General features: G+C 43.4%; 1 protein-coding gene across 8 annotated transcripts in view; it reads left to right on the top strand.

Annotated features, from left to right (window-relative positions):
• RIN2 (Ras and Rab interactor 2) overlaps positions 1-19643 on the top strand; it is a 249289-nt gene extending 229646 nt beyond the window's left edge. For all 8 annotated transcript variants that reach the window (XM_037810948.1, XM_037810953.1, XM_037810950.1 and 5 more), the window contains 4 exons: positions 9108-9413; positions 11168-11299; positions 14825-14988; positions 17842-19643. In XM_037810948.1, the coding sequence (XP_037666876.1) occupies positions 9108-9413; positions 11168-11299; positions 14825-14988; positions 17842-18165 (926 nt within the window). In that variant the 3' untranslated portion in view covers positions 18166-19643. The remainder of the gene's footprint in view (positions 1-9107; positions 9414-11167; positions 11300-14824; positions 14989-17841) is intronic.
• Positions 19644-20654: the final 1011 nt, after the last annotated feature.

Here is a 20654-nt window from a genome sequence, read left to right as displayed (position 1 = left end):
GTGACTTATCACTGATTATTAAAACCTTGATCATCTGGCCAATGTACAGTTTGCCAAGTCTCTCTACTGTAAAATTAATTTCCCTCCTTTCCATGCTCTGTTCTTTGGAGGCCACTCTCTAAGCCCTGCTGAGAGTCAAGGGGTGGAGGAGAATTAAGCCTCACCTCCTGAAGTGAGGAGGAGCTGCATAAATTATTTGGAATTCTTCGATAAGAAAGATTGGTCTTTTCTCTCCTTGCCTTCCTTTTTAGCTGGCATTTTACTGGAAGACACTGAATTTAGTCTCATGAATTTCTTTGATAAAATCCTATGCAAATGTAACCTGTATTTTTGCATAAAATTCTTCCTTAAAGCCCACCCTAGTGAACTAAATGTAACTGAATCATAACCCCACCACTTGTCATCTTTATTTTGGTGCTGTCTTCCCTGGGCTGGTGGAATCTTGCTTTAAATGCCAGAAGTATCCTTTGTTATTTATCACTTGTGGGCCGAGAAATATGTGTTGCTACCAGTACTTAAAGCCAACCTGGGTTAGGAAGGATCCCTGCAGGGTGACGTGGTCTCAGCCCTGGTGATGGAGGCTGCCTGCTCCACTCTGGGGAGATTTCATTACTAGACTCAGCTGCCTGTGTTCTGCAGGGCTAAGGAAAGCAAAGCTGATTTCCGGGTAGTCACCCAAAGGGAGGATTTCCATTTCAATTCAGCCAACAGTTTCAGAACTCAGGCCCCATGCAGGCCTTGTGCTAAGACTGTGGACGGCTCAAGTCACAAACCTCGGCTCTGGTTTTCGGAGGACGTCCCGTCGGGGAGAAAGCCCTTTGCTCTCATGACATGACAGAAGTGACAAGGGACGCCAAGGAAGAAGGGAGCGGGGAGGAGCCGTGGCTGGGAGGCAGGCAAGGGTGGCTCTGAAGCCACATCGGGAGAGACAAGAAGCCCACCAGACACAGGGGAGGGGCTTTCCCGGCAGGGAACAGCATGTGGAAGGGCATAGAGGTACTGTGGGCTCAGAATATCATTTGCTTCAACAAGAATGGGGGCTGCTTGTGGTCTGTGGCGGGAAGAAGGAGTGGAAGGTATGTGAGTTTCTGAAGTTGCTTAAAGCCAATACCATGAAATGGTTCAGCTTGAACAACGGGAATTTATTAGCTTACATTTTTGAGGGTGAGAAAATGTACAAATCAAGGCATCTTCAAGGCGATGCTTGCTTCTGCTGATCCTTGGCTCCTCTGTCACATGGCAAGACACATGGCGGCTCTCCTGGTCTCTCCCTTGTCTCCCAGGTTTGGTTGATTTCCACTTCTTGCTTCTGTGGCTCTCTCTCTCTCTCATGTATGAATTCATTCCACTTATAAAGGACTCCAGTAGTAGGATGAAGACCCATCCTGTATGAGGTGGGTCACAGCTTGAGTGAAGTAATGATACTGCTCAAAAGCAGTGGGTTCTCTGCTTGATGCGCTCAAATGACCAATTTCTGAGACACTGGGGTTTCAAAGAGAGTTTATTGCTAGGCGTGAAGCAGGAGATCAGATGGTCTGTTGGCCTAAAAATCTGTCTCCCCAAACTCCAATAACTCTAATAGTTTTTAGTATTAAAAGATGGGCAGGTTTTAGGATAATGAGCACAATGGCTCAAGATGACGAGATTAGAGATGATCTAGTTATTGAGCGAACACAGGTTGATTACATGCTTAGTCACAGAATGTGTGTAAGAAAATGGCAACCTTCATATGATGATGGGCATGATTTTTAGTATTATAACGAAGAATGAGTCACTTACAGGTTAACATCTAAGCTGCTGTGCATGTCGGGAGGGCCCATTTTGGTTAGATCCAGCTCTGTCTAGCAAGATAGCCTTGGACTTGGGTTAGCTCTGGGCTGACTCAGAGCCCTTCATTGTAAACATTAGGGACTGTCTTTAGTGATCATAAGACTCTAAAGTTGAAAAACGGAATAAGGGGATACAAGTGAGGGTCAGTCACAAGGTTTTTACCATCTCAAGATGAAGGCCAAATAGTTATGCAGTCATTATCAGAGATCAGGGCAGCTGGATTACAATTCAGAAATTTTAAGTATTTCCCTCTGGCCACTCTAATATACCAGAAAGTAAAAAAAGAAATATCTATATAATGATTCAGTGGTCATAATCATTTGTTTAAACCTAACTTCTCCATTACAGCCAGCCTCATCAAAAGATCCTTACAATGGGTTTACACCCAAAAATTGATTAGGTTTAAGAACACGTTTTCCCGGGCACAGACAGCTTCAGACCACCACAGATGGCAAGGCAGAGACCGATCCCCAGCAGCCACGTGAGTCTGTAGGGTGATGGAGCATTTCAGAAAGATTACCCATGTGGGAGTAAGAGTCAAAATACATAACAATCCATCTAGCCCAGGTACCAACCAATTGAAACAAATGTCGGCCAGAAACAATCCGTGTACAGTATGACTAGCTGGACAGAGCTAGGACATCAGGGGACCAGGGAGGACAGAGATAGAGCAGGGATAGTATGAGACTCCAGCCCTTGCCAGTAAGAGACCAAAAACTTGTGAGTAATTACCTGAGCCCCCCATTCTCCCACATGTAGCCCCCGTGCACTGGGCTCTCTCTACCTCTCCATTCCCACTGCCCTGAGAAGTCACACAGCCCACCTGAGATGTCCGGCCCGTCTGTGGTTTCCAGGCCATGAGATGGGGACAGAAACACTGGGAGTTTTGAGGCCAGGGTAACCCAGAGGGCCGTCCTTCAGGTCTCCTGTCCCTGAATCTGTGCCTGGGAGGGGCTGGGGAAAAGGAGGAGACCTGCAGAAAGGGGGGAGGAAGTGCAGGAAACCAGGGGGCTTGTCAATGAGTTTATCAAAGTCCTTTCATTTCCCGATTGAAACCAAACCAAAGCATAGCTACTACCAAAAATAAATATGTAAACAAAACGAAACTGGCCTGAATCATTAAATCCCCATTTGTTTTAAAGATGGTGGAGGGAACCAATGAATTTTGAGCATCGACTGAGGGTCACAGGCATCCTTGGGAGCTCTTAGTATAAGATCTCACCCAGCCCTCCCGGCAATGCCCCTGGGAAGGCGTGAGCAGCTTGGAAGGGTCATCTTTTTTCCCCCTCAGTGCCCTTCCAGACTTGACACTTATGTGGCCTCCGCTGTATGAGGCGTTTGTAGGGAGGATTAGCAAAGTGTTGTGTTGTCATGGCTGCCGTGCGCCTTGCCGGGGCTTTTAGGATGTCACCCTCCCCTTTCCTCAGCTGCCAGCTCTGCTAGGAGGGAGGAGAAAATTCTCTGCCAATTGCCAAGAGCAGGCAGTGGTGCAGATAAATAAAGAGTCCTAGGTTGGTTTTGAAGTCCCAGCTCCTCTGCTGTCGAGCTGTGTGTGCTTGGTTATGAGTCTTAACATCTCTGGGCCTCAGTTTCTTTGCATGAAATAGTGCCGTGGGCACCGTTTCCTTCAAAAACAGGTCCACCTCTTGTCACACATCGGCTTCTGTTTCTATAGGTATGTGTTTTGTTTTTTTAATAATCAAAGGTCATTTGGACCAACCACCATCTTTTTATCTTTGTCAAGTAACTTTAGGCCGTAACCTGTACATGATGAATATTCTGTTGTTTAGATTCTGGGTCCTGGAGAATATTGTTTATGGCTTTTTGTTTTGCTTTGCCTTAGCAATGAATCCACGCAGGTCAGAACGGCTGGTTCTGGCTGCCTTCTGTGGGGCAGTTCAGAAGTTCGAGGAAATGGCAGTGAGGGAATAAAGTGACACGGCCAAAACCACCTGGAAAGAGAGAGCCGAGCTGGCTGCCAGGCCTCGCAGCTCCCAGCGGCCCTTCTGAGACAGAGGTGCCTTCCCTGATCCCACCTCTGCCTCTTGGTTCCCCCTTCTAGCCAACAGCGGGGGACAGAAGCCACCAAAGCTGGTGCCTTCCCCAGTTGTGTGATGGCTCCTGGATTTCCATCCTGGAATCTGTGCTGTTGGTCAGGGTGAAGTGGGAGGCAAGGTTTCTGTCTTCCATCCCAAGTCGGGTAAGGGAATCCTTTCTTGCAGTACCAGAGGCCGCGACCTGTAAATGACCGTATGAAGGCACGGAGAATCCTAACCACTGCCTGCACTTTGTGCCTCCCTCTTACCTGTGGTTTTTGGGTCCCATGTGTGGGATCCACATAAATAACTTTCAGAAAACTTGTTCCCAGTTTGGGTCATTCTGCTAGTAAAACTAGCATCCGGTTTCTACAATTCAAAGTGCTGTAACCTGAGCAATTCACTAGCACATGCCTCGTTGTTAGAAAAGACATTAATGAGCCTTAAAAAAACAGCAACATAGAATCATCTTACTCGTTTTCTTATAACTCCCCGAAATATGTTGCAAGTGTTTCCAGGCGTCTGTCTTGTTTGTTTCTTTATGGTTGAATGTGATTGACGTCGCTCCGAAACAACTCTGCAAACAGATATCTTGGGTTCGAAGCCCGGCACCCCCTTTTGCTAGCTGTGTGACACCACTCTCTTTGGATCTCAGTTTCTTCATCTGTAAAATGAGATAATTATAGCCCTCCCTTCCTGGGGTGTGAGGATTTGCAACGCTTGTAATTGCCTAGAAATAGCATCTGGCATAGTGAGTATTCAGCAAACGCCCTTCTTACAGTTTAAAAGATTTATTTTTGTTTTGTTGGAATCAAAGCAAGCAGAGATAATAGAAAACAACAGAAAGTAGTAATTTATAAGGAATGTGACCGATCTGTTCTTTCCTTTTTTGCTTGAGCTATTCCACGTTCTGAAAGATTCTCTGTTCCTTTTGTTTCCTCCAGTGATTTTTCCCTCTTGGTCTATGAACAGAACCTTGTTTACCCTGCTAGAGAGAGCCAGCTGGGTTGCGGTTCCCTCCTTTCATTTGACTGGGTTTTTCTATTTGTTATGTTTGTTAAGGAACTTTTTTTTTAAAGAGGGTAGGTTAAACTCCTGAAAAAGAATGCCAAGAAATCAGTCTTTATTAATAACAATAATATTATTATAAATAAATAATATTATTTCATTATTTTTTATTTTGTTATTATTTTATTATTAATAATATAATATTATTAATAATAATAAGTTACGGTCTTACCTGGGATGGAGAACATCTTCTTGACCAAAAGGGGGATGTGAAACGAAATGAAGTACATTTCAGTGGCTGAGAGTTTCCAAAAGGAGCCAAGAGGTCACTCTGGTGGGCACTCTTACGCACAATATAGACAACGCTTTTTAGGTTCTAATGAATTGGAATAGCTAGCAGTAAATACCTGAACTATCAAACTACAGCCCAGAACCCATGAATCTTGAAGGTGATTGTATAAAAATGTAGCTTATGAGGGGTGACAGTGTGATTGGGAAAGCCATATGGATTGCACTCCCTTTATCCAGTGCATGGATGGATGAGTAGAAAAATGGGGGGAAAAAGTTATGGTCTTACAAACATACTCAAAAGAAATCTAACACTATAAGTTTTTTTTTCCATTTTGGGTTTTAAGAGAATGGGCTGCTCATTGGCACTCGGTCCCAGGTTTCAACCCTCAGAACCAATGCCCACATCCCATTTATGCACAAGGGTGGGGTTTATGATGCCAAGGCTGGCCCTACCTCCCCTGGCAGCGTGGATCAGGTGCATGCAGGGGCTTGCTCGGGAATGAGCTGTCGACACCGGTCCCCAAGTAACAACAGCCCAGAGCCATTTGGAGGTGATCTGTGTTCATACTCTGGCCCACCCACCACCAGGCCCACTCTGAAGTTAAAGTTGCCTTGGGGGACAAGGTGAAAGTCTCAGGGCGGGCCTTTGGGTGCTTTCTGTTTGATTTATACACATTTATTGGGGTTTAGTTTATACCCAGTCAAGTGTGCATTTCTTAAGTGCTTGGCTTGATGAAATTTTACATATGTGTACACCCATATAGCCATCACCAGATCCAGATGTAGAACATCTCCATCGCTCCGGAAGTTCCCTTGGTCCCCCTCTCAGACAGGTCCTTCCCCTCCCCCCAGTAGCCGCCACCCTGACTTTTGCCCCCATAGATTAGTCTAGCCCGTTTTTAAACTTTATATAAATTAAATGCTGTAGGAGATGCTCTTTAGTGTCTGGCTTCTTTCAACATAGCCTTATGTCTGGGTCATGTCTGGAGAAGTAGCATGCTCTTTCTCATTGAACGGCTGCTCCACTGTCTGAACTCCACCATAGTATTCCATTGTATGAATATATCCAATGTGTCCATTCCATTGGGGTAGACTTCTGGGTTGTTTCCAGTTTGGGGCTTTTATGAATAAGGCTGCTCCAAGCAGCTCTGTACATTCCTAAGAAATGATTGACGTGACTTTTGCCTGCCTTCAACGCTATGCTGACATAGTGGCCACTTACAGCCAAGGATGAAACTTTCAGAACTGTTGGACAGAGAGGGCTAAACTGGTGGATGTGAATGAAGTGCCTTAACTTTAGAATTCAAAGATAATTTACTTCGAAAAGGAGTATAGCTGTGGGACTCAAACAAGCCACTAGATATTTCTGAGGCTGGGGATAACATTGGTAGTCTGCAAAAGTAATGGGTTTTTTGCAAGGACTGGATGAGAGTGATACCGATCAAGAGCAGTGGGTTCCCTGCCTGATGTGCTCAAATGACCAATTCCTAAGACAATGGGAATTCAAGGAGAAAAAGAGGTTATTACTGGCATGTAGTGGGAGATCAGATGCTTGTTGGCCTAAAAATCTGTCTTTCCAAACTCCAATAACTCTGATAGTTTTATAGTATTAAAAGATGGGCAGGTCTTAGGATAATGAGCACAATGACTCGAGATGATCTGATTATTGAGCATGCACAGATTGATTACGTGCTTAGTCACAGAACGTATCTAAGAAAATGGCAGCCTTAATATGATGATGGGTGTGATTTATAGTATTATAATGAGGTATAGGTCACTTATAGGTTAAAGTTTAAGATACTGCACACATCAGATAGGCCAATTTTGGTTAGGTACAGCTGTGCCTAGCAAGATAGCTTTGGAATTGTGGTGGGTGAGTTCTGGGCTGACTTAAGGCCCTTCAATAATAAACGTTAAGGGCCTGTCTTTAGTGATCATAAGACTCTAAAGTTAATAAACAGGATAAGGGGGTACAAGTGAGGTTTCAGTCACAAGGTTTTTACAATCACAAGATGAAGGCTATACAGTCATTATCAGAGCTCAAGGCAGCTGGATTACAATTTAGAAATTCCAGGTATTTCCCTCTGGTCACTTTAATACACGAGAAAGTAAAAAGAAATATCTATATAATGTTTCAATAATCATAATCATTTGTTAAAGCCTAAGTTCTCCGTTAGGAGATCATGAAATAAAGCATTTTGAGTGGAGCTTTGCCCATGGAGAACACTCAGTGTTAATTGCTGTTATTGACTTTTCATTGTAATGACCATGGAGGATAAAGCCAGGGATGTGATAAAGTCGCACAAGTTTATTAACACCAAAAAACTAGTGCAAACCAAGTAATTTGTTCTAATGCCAAGCAGGAAGTGAATACGTTGATCTGGTTTTCCTCTTACTTTATAACCCCTTTTGCTTTGCCATCAATTCCTATAGTTCAATAAAGCCCTATATTTAAACAAAGAGACTTCCTGGGTAGGATATGGAGGTGGGGGTGGTTTGAGGGCAGACTGATGAATCTGATCATCGTGGGACCAGCATTAACTTTTGGCTTCGGTTTTAACTTTGGGGCACAGGATAATTGTTTTTGGTGTTTGTTCATTGGGCTTAGATTTCTCTTTGTCCCTGGCCTCCTGAGAATAGATACTACTTTTGATTGAATGTGATCTGATCCTTTGTCAGGAATTCCAAAAGCCTGAGAGATGATTCAGCTGTTTCCAATTGTTCAAGTAGGTGGATTGACAGGCTTCCAAAATGGAATCCCCATAAAGTTTCCTAATAATAGTTGTGGTTGCTGAGGTAGAACCATGGTAGGTAGCTTTGATGATAATGTGCAAACATTTGAGACTGAAAAAGCAGAGAGCTCATTATTGTTTTAATCATCTTCAATTCTAGATCTCTGGGTTAACAGCACTGGTCATTTTAGTATCAGCCAAGAAAGCTACTCTATTGTGCACCATTCCAAGAAGGAGAGAAAAACAATGCCTTCTCTACTGAGAGGTGCTTCCTAAGTCTGAACAGAAACACACTTCAAAAAAAAAAAAATTATACTTTTTAAATTTTGACATCATTTCAGACTTACAGAAAAGTTGCAAAAATAGTCCAAAGCAATCACATCTACCCTTCACCCAGATTCCTGGATGTTAGCACTCTGTCCCATTTGCTCCATCCTCTTCCTCTCTTGGCACACGTGTACACACGCACACTTCTTTTTTTCTCCTGAACCATTTGAGAATGAGCTGCAGACACCATGCCCTTTTGCCTCTGAGTACTTTGTACATGTTTCCTAAAAAACAAGGACATTTTCTTGTGCAAGTACAGCAGCTGTCCAACCCAGAAAATGAGCACTGATAATAATACTGTTATCTAATCTGTAGAGCTTATTCAAATCTCATTAGTAGTCCCACTAAATGTCCTTTATAGCAAAAGAAATAAACAATTTTTGGTCCAGAATCCAATCCAAGATCACATGTTGTCTTTAGTTGCATTTACTTCCTCAGAAAATACTTTAAAGGATTTTGTTCTAGGAACCCTCATAACAGAAAAATCCTTATAAGATCACTTATTTGCTTTCCTTTCAACTAGATGATCGGTTGAAAGACTAGGTCAAAAGAACATCCTCTTCTAGAATTATTTGTCTGCATTTATTAGGGGGAAGGGGTGGCAGTTAAAGTAGTTTAAATAAATATATTTAATTGTGTTGATGATATACAAGAGAAACTAAGAATTTATTAGGGAAGAACCACTCTCCCTGTCTTTACTGAAAAAAATGTTGACCTGTGAGTCATTGTGCTGCTACGTTTTGGCCGTTGGTTGGGTGTTCAGTTATAACTTTGCTATCCTATAACCAACACTTAGAGTTTCGCACGTCCATTCTGAGAAAGCAGACATGGTGTTTCTTCTTTCTTCAGACAATGATCACAGTAGCTGCACTTTCTTTGGCAGATGTGGTGCTGGAGAAAGCCATGCACAAGTGCATCTTAAAGCCCCTGAAGGGGCACGTGGAGGCCATGCTGAAAGACTTCCATGTGGCCGATGGCTCCTGGAGGCAGCTGAAGGAGAACCTGCAGCTCGTGCGGCAGAGGAATCCGCAGGAGCTGGGGGTCTTCGCCCCCACCCCCGATTTTGTGGATGTGGAGAAAATCAAGGTCAAATTCATGACCATGCAGAAGACGTATTCCCCGGAGAAGAAAGTCATGTTGCTGCTGAGAGTCTGCAAGCTCATTTACACCGTCATGGAGAACAACTCAGGTGAGGCTCCCCCACGGATGCATCAGGTCCTCTAGCTCCCAGTTTCTCTTCTTTTGAAGCTCTCGTTTGGAGCAAGCAGCTCGCAAAACTAGACGAGTTCCTCTGGTGTCTGGCAAATTAGCCACAGACAGCAGATGAATAGCCCCAGATAAAGTGAGTGGATGAGGGCAACATGGTTTTCGTACAATGCGAAGATTGAGTTCAGGGTGGTGGTCACGAATTCAGTCTCTGGAGGCTGAGTTCTAATCCCAGCTCTGGGAATTAGTGAATTAACGGTGTGACTATTCCATTGACTCAGTCTTCTGAGCTGTGGTTCCTGTGTCTGTCCTTGGTTATGACCAGGTGGGAGTTTGATGACACAGTATGTACATAGCAACCAGTGCCGTGGAAATATTAGCTGTTAGCTGCATTGTGGCCAAGCAGGGCTCAATGTCAGGGATGTGTACAGCATGTGTCAGAAACACAGGGCATTCTGTAAAATTACTGTTTCATTAGAGCAGTGGGCTTTCCCTTTGCTACAAGCAGAAGCAATGTAACCGGGATCCACCAAAGAGTTACAAAGTTGGAGTATAAGCACTGGGACCTCCCCTGTGTTGCTCCCTATAGATTCAGGAGTAGCCGTGATTCATGGGCAGAGGGAGAAGGAAGCCCCGAGTTGTTCCAGATCTTGAATGAGCCTGATGTAATCCTATGGACCGTTACCAACTTCTCCTCCGAGTGAAGTCGCTTCTTGGAGAAGCAACAGAGAGAAAGCACAGGCTTTTCTTTAGTAGATAGGAATGTGTGGGCACTTCCCAAACTGTTGAGTGAAGATAGAATGTGAGCTCTTGGGCCAGTCATGATAGCGCATGAACGTTGCCTCTAAATTTGCAAGCATGTTTTGTATACAGCAAATGTATTTTCTGGAGTTCACAAAATCATTTCTAAAAGTTCTCCAAATATATCTGCCCAGGGTTATGTTCTTTCTCAGCCTTGACACTATTGACACATATTTTAGGCCAGGTAATTCTTTGTTGAGGGGCTGTCCTGTGCATTGTAGGAAGTTTAGAAGTATCCTAGATGCCATTTGTACCTTACCCTCCAGTCGTGACAAGCAAAAATGTCTCCAAACAATTTTGCCAAACGTCCCCTGGGATTGCAAAATCTCCCTCAGTTGGGAACCACTGTTATAAAGATAACTAGAAATAAATGCTAATAATTTTTGCTATTTATTGCTATTAGGCAATGTATATATTCAACATATACTGAACTGGTACACTTTAAATTAACTGTGTGCTCACATTGAAGCTCTATAGTAGAGTTTATTCCTGGCTTGAGTTTGGGCCTATCAGTTATTATGTTTGCTATTAATTTGCACAGAAAGCAATTGGAAACAAGGCATGGAGAATTGGCATAGCAAGTAAATATCGTGTAAGTGTTTTCTATGACTTTCTGAAAGTTAAAATACTTACACGTGCACTCTGTTCTGTTGCATAACTCAATGCACTTCATGAAAGTGGGGAGAAAAATCTTTAATCTGTTAATTTACTCATGGACACATTCATTCTGAAATTGTAAGTTAGGGCTGGGCGCTGCTGCGAGCCTCTGGAAGGTCATGGGCTGGAGAGAAATTTCAGGAACACCCACCTTTCTTAGAAATAGCACATTTTCCCAGAATGACTCCTCCACCATCTAATAAAAGCAACAACTCAGATATGAAAGAAACAAACGTTGGTTAAAAATGTTCCCGTCTTCCCCTTTCTTCCTAATCCCAGGGAGAATGTATGGAGCGGATGACTTCCTGCCAGTACTGACCTATGTCATAGCTCAATGTGACATGCTCGAGCTGGACACGGAAATCGAGTACATGATGGAACTGTTGGACCCGTCGCTGTTACACGGAGAAGGTAAATGTGCTGTTTAAGAAGGAGGAGCTGGGTACTTTTTGACATCTTAAGGGTTAACTGTAGTTGTGTGTGTGTGTGTGTGTTTAATCACTTTTACTGATTTTTTTTAATTGCAAAAGTAATTTTTTTTGAAAATACCAAAAAACACAAAGAAGAAAAGTAAACCTATTATAATTTATACTTTACCACGATTGGTTAATTGCAATATAAAATGTCATTCCTTAGAACAAATGCCATTTTTAAAGAGAAATAGCTTCTTTGATTCCAAGAAGAAGTTATTAACTTTTGTTAGAGAATATTTCCATTGCCAGAAAAATAATTCTGCTGTTATAGCAGCCAGACTACCTTCTAGTTTCTTTTTTTTTTTTTTTTTTTAATTTTGTGTTCAAAATAGAAAGGGTGTTTTTGGTTTTTTCTGTTTAAAAGAAAGTAACTGCTCATTGTTAAAGTAAAAATACAGTGGGGTAGAGTCTGAGTGGTTTGCTTTCAATTTACTATCTTCACAGTTCAGTTTCCTTCTTGCATCTGCCTAATCCCAAAGTATCTCAGCAGAAATTCCTTCTCCTTACACTTCACCTTGGTATTTTATCATGGAGATAATTTGGATGTTTGGCACTGAAGTGCACAGCCTTGAAAAGCCAAAATAAATAGGACTCCTGTGCAGAGTTGTCATTTCATTGAGAACAAGGTGGGACTTCTTTGTTGTGAAACCTGGTAATCCATTCTTATACACCCGTGTAAGAGCCAAGACAGACCCTGCAGAGTAATAGGGTTGATTTGTTTTTCCTCCATGAGTGTTAGTCTAGGTTTGAGTAAGAAGATCTGCATGCTGACAGGCTTCCCTAGAGTATGTGTCATACCAGCATTTTCCCTGAAGATAGACCACATCCTGGAGGGAACTTAGATGCATCATCTTCCCAAAAATGTGCGTCTCTGTCTCCTCAGTTCTCCAACATTAATTTGCAAGTCTTTGGTTTGCCTATCCCAGGGTCTGCCCTCCCTGGAGCCCTGGAGGGGTTCCCCTCCCACCCCTCTAGGGATGGTCTGGAGGGACTCAGGATTAGAATGAGTATCTTATCATCCTGATCCCCATCCCACCCAGACACATGCAAATGAGCACCTTTCATCTCCTTGTTGATATTCCCAGCTGTGGAACCAGATGTCCAAGATGAACTATGGAGACCCTCCCCTTAGCTTTCCTTGCCTGCTCTGCCCGGGTGGGTTGACATGTTTGTCGAGGGACCGAGAGAAGGATGCATTAGCTTCCAGGTCATTGCTTGCCTGTCTTCTACCGCTATATGCATCTGCGTTTTGTTTTGTGTGTGTGTGTGTGTGTGTGTGTGTGTAATTTTGTTTTTTAGCCTCAATCATGTTTAATTCCGGTAATAAGTATGTAGTATTCAGAAAATTACCATTCGATTGCTGGCAATGTGTATGTAGGACATACATATGTTCCCCGCCCCCACACTTACATCTTGGGATCCAAGATAGGGGTGACCACTTCTTGGCACCTTTCCCAGCATTTCCCAAGAGTAAGACTGTCTGAGCACTGAGTTAAGTACAGAAGGGCAGACTGCAGCCTTCAACTCCAGGAAAGGCAAGTATACAAAGTGGCCCATGAGCTCGTTCATAAAGGAGAGCCTGCTTCCACTTAGCGGCGTCTCTAGCGTCCTGGCCGGACAGCCTCGCCGGGGATGGCTGTGGTCAGAGACTGACCTTGCACGTCATCAAACTGAAGCTATGAAGACCCGGCAGGAAGAGGCTACTCAGAGGCAGCGACGGATCGAAACTTGCCGTGGCCTACGCAGAGCCCTCTTTGGTTTGCGGGCTGGTAGCCACATTCTCTTTTCTGCTGTTTAAGCAAGCATTTTCATTTATGGAAAAGGCGTCATGTGATCCCTTTTGAGTGCACAACTCTTGTGGCTGGCTTACAGTTTTGCTGAAATTTAAAACCTTGCTCTAATTGCATCCATCTGTTGCAAAGTGTGGTAAATTTTGTGCTTCTAGCATTTTGAGTTTTCTCCTTAGTGGCTTGAACATATCAGAGCTATGGAGTCTAAAATTTAAGGTCAAGAGCAAACCTCACTCGCTCGATCATAATGGTTCTTCCAAGTCCCAGCTCAAATAATGACACCTCCGTGGAGCCTTTCTTGAATGCTTAAATCCATATTGATTTCTTCTGAAATCTTCTGCATAGCTTTTACATTCTATACTACTCAGTTTCACATCAGTCAAATGCTGCTCTGTTCAAGGGGCAAATATTTAATAAAAATCCATAACTCAAAACTCTTAGAAGGCTGCCCAGGATACTCAGAATGAGGTAGTGGGGTCAGGAAAACTACTTGGGTAACTCTAAATAGAAAGTGTGGCAGGAGCATTGAAAGTGTCTCGCTCAGCTTAGGCTAGGTTATGTAATAAATAGGCCCCAAATCTTAAGGACCTGAAAACAACAAAGGAAATTTCTTCCTTGAGTTGCATACCAATTGCAAGTTAGCAGGGGGCTCTGCTCATCGCCCAGGTGGAAGGAGCATTTACCATCTTGAATATTGCCAGCTATTAAACAGAGAGAGCTTCGTAGGGTTGTGCATTGACAATTAAATATTTTGGCCATGGAAGTGATACTGCCTTGAAACACTCATTTAACCACAATTAACTTATGGTCCCTGGGTGAGTGAATCATCAGTTCTGTTTTCTTTAATAAAATGATCCATTTCTGGAGCACAGGGGCTCAGATTCTTTTTCTCACAAACCCATCCCCTGCTCTGTACCTGGCTTGAGCTCACAAAGAGATGCAGTAGGTATTGTGACAAAGAATGTCTCTAAATTTAAATTGGGCTATGCGTGCCCAACTATAGATTTTTAAATAAATATTCAGGGCGCCCCCTAGTGCTTCCCTAGCTTGGAGCTTACAAGATCCTTCTCAGGCATAATTTAGGTCAAAATTATGAACAAATCTATGTATGCATCTCATAGTGTTGTGAGTCTTTTAACACTACCCCAAAACACAAGAAATCACTCCTAAATGCACCACCAAAGGGACACCACTTGCCCTTCCTTGTAAATTATTTTTTCCTAAATGTCATGTTAACATTAGTCCCAAAGTAAGAGCAAAAAAGGGAATCAGAAGGGAAAATTTATCTTGAATTACCCATACTTTTGTGAATGCACTTGGAATACGCTGCAGTTCTTTTAAAGCACGTAGTTTACTTAAAATGTAGAAAATATCCAATCCTAAAAGAAAAACTCAAGAGAAACTATATCCAGTTAATCTGTTGACTTCTATGTTGGGTGAATGAATGAATGAATGAATGATGTACTCTTGGACATGTGCTTCTGTGATCTCACAGGGAGATGCTCATGGAAGAAATGGAGAAAATTTAAAATGTGGCCTCTAATTGTGTGTGTGTGTGTGTGTGTGTGTGTGTGTGTGTGTGTGTGTGTGTGTGTGTGTGTGGAGGGGTGGGGGTGCTGCTGCAGTCACCCAAGTGGGAAACTCTTGTAGAGCAAAGTTTCTGCCCCTCGCAGGAGGCTATTACTTGACCAGCGCCTACGGAGCACTTTCGCTGATAAAGAATTTCCAGGAAGAGCAAGCTGCACGCCTGCTCAGCTCAGAGGCCAGAGACACCCTGCGGCAGTGGCACAAAAGGAGAACCGCCAACCGGACGATCCCTTCCGTGGATGACTTTCAGGTATGGAGCTGGGGCTGCAGGGGGGCCCCACGCTGCTTCCCAAGGAATCCGGAGCCGGCACATCCGAACCCGGGGCCCAGGATGTCCCCCCTCCGTCAGATTGTCTGGTGGAAATGGGATATTTTAAGCCACCCTCTGACCTTGTCGTTTCACTTCTCTATTTTCTTTAAATAAAAAAAAATACGGGTTTGCCCCAAGTGTTGCTGCCCTTAAATGAACAAAGTCCTATGAAAGTGAGCTTTCTTCCAGAAGGTTCAGCATGGCTGCTGAGTACCTGAGCCCACAGGAAGTCAAAAAGACGAATTAAACACGTGGCCCGGGAGCCGGGGTATTTTCTTTCATCTGGAAACAGCATTTATGAAGGAGACCAACTAAGGGGAAAACAGCAGAAGTGATTCACTGCCGTTTTCCTAGTTTCTCTCTGAGAAGGGGGAGAGGTTCAGTGCATTTTCTCTTCTTTTCTTACCTCTTCTCTGCTCCACCACCCACAAACAGAAGATCCCAGAATCTCATGAACTGTGGCAGCCAGTTAGGGCCTGGAATTTGAGCGTGAACATCCAAGCCAAGTCCCGTCTCAGTCCCCAGGTTGGAATTTTTCACAACTCAACCATGAGCTGGTGACCAGGAGTGTGGAATTCCCAAGAGATTATTTATCTTAGAGAGGCATGCAGGATCTGGGGTATGGAACTCTTGGTTCAATAGAACAAATCCGAATTTCCTTACTGTCTATAAAATTATAAGTCTGCAAATGTCTTCAAGTAAGGTTTTGAAAGTTTCACATCAAATTATAAAACCCGTCGGTGTTTGGTTGTATGGGGGCCACCTGGTGAGTTTTCCAACAGGGCCTGGAAAAGGGTTATGGTTTTTCTCCATGTCCCTCCTTGCCTTTTTTTTTGGCCTTCTCAAGGCTCTGAAAATAATTAAAGGTAGATCTGATCCGAAGTCAGCCCATCTTTGGAAAGCAAGATCAGCCAGTTCTTCTCCAGGATTTCAGTACTTTCAGAAATTCCTTCCCCAGGTGTGTAAATCTAAAAAGCAAGAAAGCCTGCTGTGTGACCCGGCCCCCTGCGCTTGGGTTTAAGAACAGTCCATGTGTTAACTGATTTAGCACATGGACCCCTTGGTCTACCACCTGGTGGCAATCTTCCTGAGGTGATAGGCCCTTCCAGGGGAAGAACAGAGGAAATGAGAAAAGCTTGTTCTGTCTCCTCACCTTCTACCAGACCCTCATCCAGTCTCCTCTCTCTATCTGGAGCTTCTAATCAGAGACCTCCAGACACCACTGAACTCCTTCCTTCTGCCTTCCCACCCCTCTTTGACCTTGCTCACGCTGGAGATACACACTTTCTTGGAAGATAACCACAAAAGGGGAATTTTCAGCACTTGCTTGGTATAAAAGCAAAAAGTCTCAGATACAGCTACATTAGAGCTGCTAAATAGCGGGTCACAGTCACGAATGCCTCTTCACCTCAGAAGAGGCAGCACACCATAGTAAAGACTGTAGGATGCCAGCTCTGTGGCTTCCTAGCTGTGTGGCCTTGGGCAGGTTACTTAACCTCTCTGTGCCTTAGTTTCTTCACTGCTTGAATGGGGATAATGTATGCTTCCTTCACAGAGTTCTCCCCTGGATTGAGTAAATACACACAAAGTCTGTGAGGACGAGCTGTGGGGGGGGGGGGGGGGATGGAAGAAAGGAGGGTGCTAGACTGGAGCCTACCTGCATGCCCTCGAAAATATTCAGATTCAGGGGGTCCAAAGTTTGTGTACCAGTCACCAGCTCACCTCTCTGCAGTCAGCGGGCTGGCCAGCCAGTATCCTCAATAGAAAGAGCTAGAAGTGCACGCCACCCTCCCACCCCCACCCCCCAGGACTTCCCTTCTGTGATCTCAGTGGCCACTGGGAGCCCAGACAGATACCACCACTTCCCTTCCCTCCCCAGTAGGGGTGCCAGGTTTAGGACAAATAATTCATTTTTTAATCTGAAATTCCAGTTTACCTGGTGCCCTGTATTTTATCTGGTAATGGAAATGGAGACTGAAGAAGGGAGAGCCTGCTACAAGTTTAGGATCCTTTAAGCCCAGTCTGGAGCTTTTTTTTTTTTTTTTCAATATTCCGTGATGGAATATGGAATATGCCAGGCTCAGGAACAAACCTGCAAACATTGTCTTTTACTCCCCTGCAGCACCGTATTGCGCTTAATCAGCTCCATCTCCAAAGTCTTTTGGCCAGATTGATGTTCTCTTCCTTCCAACTTTTCCCACAAGGTACATGAAGCCACTTGCAGCCTTGTACTGGATAGAACCACATGAAATCACTATTTTTGAAGGTCAACAAGTGGTCAAATATTGGCAACTGCTTGTGGTTCAGCCTAATGCTATTGCCCTTGCTTCAACTTCATAGAAGTCTGTCGAAAGTGAATACAGCAGGTGCTGCCTTATGTATATTTTAAATGTCTGTCATTTCCTGGGTCAGATTCTGCTGCCGTTTGGTTTATTTTTCAAGCTTGGAACTGTTCAAGTGACATGGTGTAGGGCAGAAAGAGATAAAACCAGCATCGGGTCTGATGCACACTCTTAACTAGGTATTTCTTAACCAGTCTTTATGATTCAAACCAGGGTGCATGACTTCCTGCTTTTTACATTTGCAATGAATTAAAAGATGATGTATCAGTCCTTATAGTTGTCCTCCCCACTGTCCCCAGCATCTTTTCCTTGTAATTCACGTCCCCATGGCCTGACACTAGACACAATGGCAAGTCAGTGCTTGGAGAGGCTTGCAGGTTAAACCTTTCCTTCGCCTCTCAAGCAAGCTCATTTATTGGTCCATCTGGTTTCCTCTCTTTTCACCCTGCAGAATTATCTCCGAGTTGCATTCCAGGAGGTCAACAGTGGCTGCACAGGAAAGACTCTCCTCGTGAGACCTTACGTCACCACCGAGGATGTGTGCCAGCTCTGCGCTGAGAAATTCAAGGTGGGGGACCCTCAGGAGTACAGCCTCTTTCTCTTTGTTGACGAGACTTGGCAGCAACTAGCCGAGGACACTTACCCTCAGAAAATCAAGGCTGAGCTGCACAGCCGGCCACAGCCCCACATCTTCCATTTTGTCTACAAACGCATCAAGAATGACCCTTACGGCGTCATTTTCCAGAATGACGAAGAAGACCTCGCCAGCTCATAGAAGACACAGGGACTTCCCGGCAGTACATCCAAAGGGGGGGGGGGTGCTGGGGGCATTGCCTTCTGGCTTCTACGTGCTTGAGCTTAGAAAGCTGTCACCTTCTGGAGACCTCTCAGTTCAGGGAGCGGCCGAGGATGTCTTTAGCTGCCTCGCTCAAGCAAGGTAGCTAAAGTCCATGCAAGAGTCAGTGTCTCCTTCAGCGACGGAGAAGGCGTTGGATGGTTCTAGAGTTCTGAGATTGTTAGCTACCTACCCCTCAGCCAGGTTCCGTGTTGTCTTAGATGTGTATACATATGCTGAGAAAACAAGATACAAGTTCTTCCCTTGAATTCACCAGCACATGTTTGACCAGACTGTCCGATGCGGTGCATCAGGTACTTCTCTCAGCTTTGTGGATGGCTCTTTCCTTTCTTATTTTCTATTTCTTTCTTTCTTTTTTTTTTTTTTTTTTTAAGAAAAAGAGCCTTTGGGTTTTTATATATTTCATAGAAATTTTTATAGCAGTTGCAGGTAAACTGTCAGGATTGGTTTTTAAAATATTTTTGTAACTTTAAAATATTCTATAATTATGCATGTGATTTTAACATTTAATATTCCAAGATGAATCTCTTGCTGGATTTGAGAGTATTGCCTTTTACAAGTTTCTCTTCTGTAACTGGATGTTTGGGCAACTTTGTTGGGAGAGACTGCTGGATTTCTTGAAGCAATATGTTACTGACACTGGCCACAGGATGCCTTTAGAAATCTGATGTACTGTTTTCTTGTTCATGTTCAGTGGTGTTGTGCTGTTTTGTTTTTTAAACCAGCAATGCTGAGAATAAGGAAAGAAATGAATGTAGAGAGAGGGAGAGAGAGAATATACAGACTAACAAAGGACTAAGGAGTACAGTCTGCTGGTTCAGGCTCTCCGGAGGAAGTAGGAAAAGACGATCAAAGGAACCAAGTATGCTTAAAATACTGTAAATATGCAATGAGATTTGGCAAAAAATCTATCCCATATGTTATTTGCTTTTGGAAACTATTTTGAAGACCCCAAGAGGAAAAAAAAATCAACAATAACCCACATCAATCAAAACTAACCGCATCAAATTGTTTTGGACAGAAACCAAGGAGCATGTAATTCAGCTTTTGTTGTGTTCAATAAGATGTTGTTTGGAAAAGAATTTGCAAAGTCACCAAAAAGCATTGTAGGAATGTATGGTGATGTTAAATTTGCAGGTTTTATAAAACCTACTTGCAGGTGCACAAACTAGGAGTGTCTTGTATCAACGTAACACAGATAATTACAAAAACATGTTAATGTTCTGTATAAACACTTGTAGTCTTCGGATTGGGTTGGTTTTGTGCCTTGTACCTTTTTTAGCCTTGGCTTTCTCTGTACATCTAGACCCCTCAGCACATACCATGTTGTATTTCTTTTTGTAAATGATTTTTTAAATGGAATTTTGCACATAATACATTGTAATACTGTATGATAATCATGTGTGAAAATAGTTTTTGAAATATTCTTGGGTTGCCTTTTTTCTTTTAGAATCAGAATATAATCACACACCACAAAATGCCATCTAAACCAGAAATCCAGGCTAGTGTTAGTGGTTAAATCAACTATAGAATGTTAACACAAAAGCTGATGTTTTTCAGCAGCTCACATACTGGTATGGAACAAAAATTAAACAGCAGGAGGAAAAAAGGATCTTCTGACTTGAAAAGGATTTCCCGTGTTATCAAGTTTAGTGCTTCACTTTGTTGTACCAGGACCAAATCACAGTGAATTCTGTAGGCTGACAGACACCGCCTCTCTCCGCCACTCCCTTCCATATCCTTACACAACCTCCAAAATGCTCTGGCTGAGAGTTCAGTGCTGTTTCGAAACCAACACGAGGACAGAGGTTTTGTCATTCTCATTGCCATATTCCTGGCACCCCATCTATGCCTGACACATAGGAAGGGGTCCATAGTGGCTTGTTGATGGAATGAAGGAAAACACAAGTGTAGAAAAGCTTTCGCACCCATCATTTCTAGCCCATACTTCAAGATCAGAACCTGGGTCCAATGGAGGGCCTGCTTTTTATATTTATGATGAATTAAAGGATGAGAGTTCAACCCATTCAGTTGTCATCCCTGCTCTCCAAATAAAGTGGTCATCTCCAAATGATGTCCTTTGAAATTGGTCCGTTGTTGATTTAACTCAGCTGAAAATGTCTTCAAGGGAGGCAGCCGTGCCGCCTTTGCTGGGGAGAGTGCCACATCAAAACAGGCAAAGGTAGTGTGTGCAGAAGAAAACATCACAAGATAGTCCCCGGTTTTGTCATTGGGCAATGGTTCCCTGTTAAAATTACAACATAACATATGCCTTCACTTTTTCCCCCCACGCAGACATTTCTCACTTCTCAAATTGCCAGGAAACAGACTTTGGTGAAGTTTGGAAGAGCTAAGGGGAGAGTAAAAATATACATGCTGGGTGGAGGGAGAAGAAAAGGTATTTCCAA

Source organism: Choloepus didactylus, chromosome 19, assembly GCF_015220235.1.
Source record: "Choloepus didactylus isolate mChoDid1 chromosome 19, mChoDid1.pri, whole genome shotgun sequence".
NCBI classification, from domain to species: Eukaryota; Metazoa; Chordata; class Mammalia; order Pilosa; family Megalonychidae; genus Choloepus; species Choloepus didactylus.
This window is presented reverse-complemented; position numbering and strand designations above follow the sequence as displayed.